This window comes from Lactuca saligna, chromosome 7 (assembly GCF_052625555.1).
Source record: "Lactuca saligna cultivar CGN05327 chromosome 7, ASM5262555v1, whole genome shotgun sequence".
Classification (NCBI taxonomy): Eukaryota; Viridiplantae; Streptophyta; class Magnoliopsida; order Asterales; family Asteraceae; genus Lactuca; species Lactuca saligna.
This window is the reverse complement of record NC_136423.1, coordinates 41,703,821-41,710,264: the sequence shown is the minus strand read 5'-3', so window position 1 is coordinate 41,710,264 and position 6,444 is coordinate 41,703,821. Positions and strand designations below refer to the sequence as shown.

The 6,444-nt window shown below is 32.9% G+C and overlaps 1 protein-coding gene across 1 annotated transcript; it reads left to right on the top strand.

The window, feature by feature from the left end:
• The first annotated feature begins 433 nt into the window (after positions 1-433).
• LOC145005761 (F-box/LRR-repeat protein At4g29420-like) lies at positions 434-2,535 on the top strand. The gene is made up of 2 exons (XM_078964869.1): positions 434-905; positions 1,480-2,535. The coding sequence occupies exons 1-2, from the start codon at positions 437-439 to the stop codon at positions 2,421-2,423; spliced, it is 1,413 nt and encodes a 470-aa protein (XP_078820995.1). The 5' UTR covers positions 434-436; the 3' UTR covers positions 2,424-2,535.
• The last annotated feature ends 3,909 nt before the right edge of the window (positions 2,536-6,444 follow it).

The following is a 6,444-nucleotide window of genomic DNA, read 5'->3' as shown; positions in this document are numbered from 1 at the left end:
GCAAAAAATTAGAACAATAATATTATATAAAAAGATTTCTTATATATATATATATATATATATATATATATATATATATATATATATATATATATATATATATATAAGGATAAAAAATAAAAAATAAAAACACTATAAAAACAATAAATGTAATTTTTTTTTGTTAGAAAACACTCTTCTATAACACAAAAAGAATATCATAATATTTTCGATTGTTAACTTTTGAACTATGTTTTGTCCTAAAGTGCTAAACAATCTTAATCAACGAGGCATAATTGAAATGATAATTATTTAAATTAAAATAATTTTCTATAAATAGTAATACTTAAGGGGCAATAATGAACAATACTCAAAGCTTGAGAGGTAAATGTAAATTAAAAAGGCATATTTATGTCCAACAAATCAATTTTCCCTTTGTAGATCTTTCACTGCTTGCATGGACACTCTTCCTGAAACACTAGTGCTCGAAATACTGAGTCGACTCGGCGACTCGGCGGACGTTGCTCGCTGTCGAGCTGCGTGGAAGACTTTCAATACTGTCTCTCCAGGTCTTCAGTCTATCAATCTACAATGGCCATTGTCAGGTTGCATCGAATCAAGATCTAGGGTTTCAAATGCTTCAAGTTCTTCCCAAGTAACTTCCCCTCTCAAGACGATTTTCCTCAATGTTCTATCGAACTTGATAGTTGTTGAATCGGTTCGTATCGGCGTGAAGAACCTGCCCCGAGATCTATTGCAGGCTGACGTTGAAGATAAGGCAAATGATCTGCACCTCACCGATGTGGATTTCATTATGGAGTGGCTGCCTAAGGTTTCCTCATCGTTGAAATCCCTTTCAGTTTCTGATTTTTGGGCTCAGTCATGTCGCCGTCGATCGAGTGTTTTGTCTCTGCTCTCTACTTACTGTAAGTTCTTTATATGCTGGATTTTTTTTTTTTTTTTTTTTTTTCATATTCTTTGTGATGCTGTTTCTATATTGCGAAGTCCATCCTTTTAGTGATGTGAAATGATAAGATCCGTCACAGATCTGATCTTCAATCGCGAAATTCTGTACCTTTCTAGGGTTCTTAGTATAACATAGTGTTACTTCTTAAACTATAGTTGCTTTCTAGTTATTTGTGAATTTTTGGCCTTACTAACTTGGCAAACTGTAGTCGATTGCTACTTAATAATTGTGAATTTTTAGCTGAACTCCTCACGATCTTTCAAGAAATGGATAAAATTGGTGTTAGATTGCATTTTTTTGTTTACTGTAAGCATTTGAGTTTGCATCAACTGTAAGGATAAAGGTTCCCTCTGTACCTCATAAACAATGGTTATTTATAACTCTTATTCTTTCATTTCCACCATATTCTTCTAATAAGCTATCATTTCCAATGTAATCAACTGTTTTTAACAATCTTTATGATCAACATTTTTGGTAATACATGATATATTTGCCTGTATTCTTAATGTTCTTGTTTGTTTTCCTTGATTCAGGTCACAATCTTGCTGAACTAGAGGTGAAGAACGCATGGCTTTCTGTTGAAAATCTGAATCAGATGTTAATGGTAACAAGTTTAACACTCGACTGCATACGATTAGATGATAAGGAATTAATCCAGTTGAATAAGTCCTTCCCTAATCTTCAAGTTCTTAACTTGATAGATGTTAGAGGACTGAAACTACCCACAATCCATCTTCTCCACCTAAAAACGTGTCACTGGACTATAACAGATGCTCCACCATTTGTAACTGTAATCGCACCTAACCTTATCACACTCACAATCGAGGGTAAAAAGCCTGCTGCAGTTCATGTTGATGCTCCATTGTTAACTCACTTCCATCTTTCCATTCCTCATGCGGACTCACTTTTAGTCGAAAAGTTTGAGAATCTGAAAACATTATGCATCGAGGCTTCATTCCTCTACCCCTTACTTGCTCACTTTCGATATACAGATTCTGTAGAAAATCTAACTTTGGATTCACAAGGTTTGACTAAAGGGCCTTTTGGAAGTTTCAAATTTACCCTACAGAATTTGTTCAATATTTTCCCTAACATGACTTCTTTATGTTTTGGGTCAAGGGCATGGTCGGAATTTGAGGTGAGGGGTAGCATATTTGGGATTGGGATGGAAGGATTGAAAACTTTTTGTGGGTATCTAATGATAGTTGACCTTTCGTTGACCTTATCTTGGGTTGCTTGTGTGTTGGATCAATGCTATAACTTGGTGGATGTCTCTTTACTTATCCACCGTAATGTTTCTTCTAATGTATCGAAAGATTTTATGCGGACATGCATGCTGAGGTGGCCTAAAGTGAATTGGAAATGGGGAACATGGGAGGAAGGAAAGGAAGATTGTTGGATAAGTGATGAAGATTTAATGCAAATGTCATCTTACATGAAGCCTGAGTTTCGATATGTAAAGAAACAAATATGTTGAGAAGATGTGTAGAATGGTATGTAGATGGTTGCATCTTTTGGAATGTTGTTGCTTGTTATGGTGATAGGATCATATGTGGATGCTTATGCGTATGCGCATAATATAAGTTTAGTGAGATGATATTGTTATCTTTGTAAGAATGTTTTTCTATATATATATATATATATATATATATATATATATATATATATATATATATATATATATATATATATATATATATATATATATATGCTTATGTGTATCCATATATGCATTCATGCATGGTATGAGTGCTTAAAATACAAACTTCCCGAAATAAAAAAAATGCGATATCCATCTAACAATCCAACGAATGTCAATCGTGCACTAATTTTCAATGGTTAAAAAGAAAGGAAACAATAGGCCATAAGTGAAGCGACATACTAACAATCTCAATCCAAGAAATAATATAAAAAGGGATAATGATTTGAAAGGGTAATATATTTTTTAGTTTGTATATATTTAGTCACTGATTGTTTTTTTTTTTTGTTCATATTTATCCCTTCAACTTGTTAAATTGTACACATCCAGTACTTATAACCGGTTACTTCGGGTTAGCCGGAAAAAATGATTTATTATGGTAATATATTTATTATTTTGTACACATTTAATCCTTAATATTTTTGTACACATTTAGTCTTTTAATATTTTTGTACACATTTAGCTTTTAATATTTTTTTTGTTTTAAAATAAGTTATTTTTTGTTTTTGTACAAATTAAGTACTTATGAATGATTTATTTAGGGTTTTTCTAACGACATCTAACATGACCCTATCATTGATGATAGAGACGGTTCTCTTTGGGTGCCCGCAGTGGCACCGACAACCCCTGCTTTTTCTATATGCAGTGAATATTTTTCGATTTTTTTTTCTTTTTTTTACTTACTGGCAACACCTACTACGGACCGGCAACATCTACTACCAAATCCTGCATCCGTCCCTGATTGATTAGGTGTTTGAGGCTGTTGATGCTTATGTCCATCGCGGCCTCGACTGCTTGGTTGCACAGGTCTTATGGTTTGGCTTAGGGTTTGTATTCTGAACATCGTAACTTCTTCATTCGATGTCTGATTTTAACGACCTTTATATCTATGTGTTCGTTTTTAAGTCTGCTATACCTTTCGTTAAGATTACTCCTGTTAAAATATAATATATTTTATTTACGATTTTATAAAAAACATTCATACATGCGTTCATAAAAAACGTATGGATATAAAGATCGTAATTAAAAAAATATATTACTTTTTAACGGGAGTAATATAAACGAAAGTTGTAGTAGACTAAACTACAAACGCATAGATATAAAGATCGTTAAAATCCGAGATAGTATGAAAAACTTATGACGTTTAAAACACATGACCTAAGCAAACAAGTAGTTGAGATCGCGATGAACATAAACATTAAAAGCCTAAAACTCATGGTTAATAATTGTTCCATGTAAGATGTTATGAGAAAAACTTAAAGAAAATATTTCGTAACTATTGAATGAGTACAAAAACAAAAATAAATTATTTGCAACAAAAATAAATTAAGGACTAAATGTGTACAAAAAAATGAAGGACTAAATGTGTACAAAATGAGAAATATATTACCTTATTAAGACATTTTTACCGGTTAACCTGAAATAACCTGTCATAAGGACTAAATGTGTACAGTTTAACAAGTTGAAGGGGTAAATGTGAACAAAAAATAAATTTAGTGACCAAATGTGTACAAATCGAATAATATATTACCCTTTTAAGTCATTATTCCTATAAAAAGAGTATGATTGCCTGACCAATGATTAAATTACTTAAACCATTTGTATGATAACCATCAATAATAAACTTTAATGTTGGTCCTAACTTCTTAATCAACAACAACATAACATATGGGTTTTAGCCATAAGAACATCCTATGTGCTCATGCAAACCCTAATGCTTGGATATAGGTTTCTCTATTGTACATGCAATGTATCTAAGACTTACAATCTTAGATCTAACATATTATAAACTAAAATTAGGGTTTAAAGAATTACCTTTGATTGTTATGTAGCAATAACAATCTCAAATCCTCCTTATAATGACTTTAGAAAGCTTAGAGTCACAATTATCACTTCTCTAATGGCTCACAAACACCAAAAGCAAGAGGATGAAGAATAAAGAGAGTGGAGGCTGCCCAAAACGTCCAGAAACCCTAGTGGAACTCTCATCCACGTTTTTGGGGTTTAAGGGTACTATATATACATGTATGCTATTAAGGTTTTCAACTAGGAAACCCTAATTTGACTGCTTAAGCCCTAAGCAGCCCATGGACCCTTTTAGAATATCCCTTGGACGATTTCTAATGGGTTTCCCCATAGAGTTCGTCCAACCTATTATTCCAAGGTGATCCATAGCCCAAATGCAATTATCTTATAATTACATATCCAGTCCCTTAAGTTTAATTAATCTCTTTTAGCCACAAAATTAATTCTTATTAATTAAACAATATGATTTCTCCTTTAATATATTATTCTCATAATATATACATAAATCATAATTAATCATTTCTCTTCATAATTCATCCTATCAAGTTGCTTTGGTGAAGGCAACCCAAAAGGACCATGCACCATCGGGTCAAGTACATACCAAAATAGTTATGGACTTAGACATTAATCCAATAGTCTCCCACTTGGATAAGTCTAATAACTATTATGCATATGACTTCAGATCCTGATACGCAATCGTAGCTTTCAAAAAACCGCTGTTAAATATGATCCTATCAGAAGTGTGTCCTTTAGATAAGGGATCATATATTCCTCCATTCTAGATATCGTATAGACGTGAGACATGGATTTCAATCATTCTCTCTATACTGTTTCCCGATTTCCGATTTATGACGACTGACAACAGACTACATTTGAACACATCAAATTAGTCCCGGCTTGGCCAAGCACTTAGGTGCCATCACTAAATCATCGAGGGGCCTAAAAATATCGCTTTCATCCTACTTTGGTTAAAAGGAACCGATAAACTTTGATTCAATGCTTGCTTGTACTCACTCACCGAATCACACACAACAATATGTTTTATAACACCAAGTTACTGGTGTGTTTACATATTATCAATGTGTAACCGACTCGCAAGATACAACTCACACATCTCGGTTTCAAGAATATAAGATGTTATCGTCTCACCAATCACTCATGATAAAATCCATGAAGTGATCCAAGTGAGCGTGGGTTTAATCCAATGCTCAAATCATATTCATAAGCACTCATGAACGTTGCAGAAAACATTTGCTTATGTCTAATACACTTTAGACAATCCACACACCAATTCACGACAGTCTTCATTCATACCTACTTCCAACATATGAACGACTGTGGTCCGTTCGAATAATTTGATTGTTTTGAACCAATTTTATTTCAAAACATGCAAAGTGAAACACAAGAATAATACTAATCCCATATGGCCCCAAACTCTGGGTATAAATAAAACATTTTATTTAATCACCATATTGATTACTCATTATTTGTTGTTTCGGGTAATCAACTTCTTACTTGAATTATTACTACATTTGCCCCATGCTCTCAACATGCACAAAATGTTTACCTATGGTCCTTACTTTGTGAAATAGATCAAATGAACACATTTCCACTCATACACATTTCACAACTCCCAATCCTTATCATAAGTATAAGAATATCAAATTCTTGTTACTTATGCTAGATTCTAACATTTTATGCAATGATTCTTTCATAAAGTCATAGCTCAAAATCATCAAGACTTGGCCAATCTCTATTTGAAACAATTCTATAGACATGATGTCTCTCACTTAAAGTACATTCCTTTGAAACACCCTTCTTGCATAAAAGTTTCTAATCTAGACATAGATTCTCAATATCCAACTCCCAATATGGAAACATTTCCATACTTGCCATATGACAACTTATTCTTAATAGAATCTTATCTATTCATAATAATGTCGATATGATCCATCCAATATCATACTTCCAACTACTCACAAGCGACCAATCC

Coding starts and splice junctions, on each gene's coding strand:
- LOC145005761 (XM_078964869.1), top strand. CDS start 437: ATGGACACTCTTCCTGAAACACTAGTGCTCGAAATACTGAGTCGACTC. Junction 906..1,479: donor GTCTCTGCTCTCTACTTACT/GTAAGTTCTTTA, acceptor TCCTTGATTCAG/GTCACAATCTTGCTGAACTA.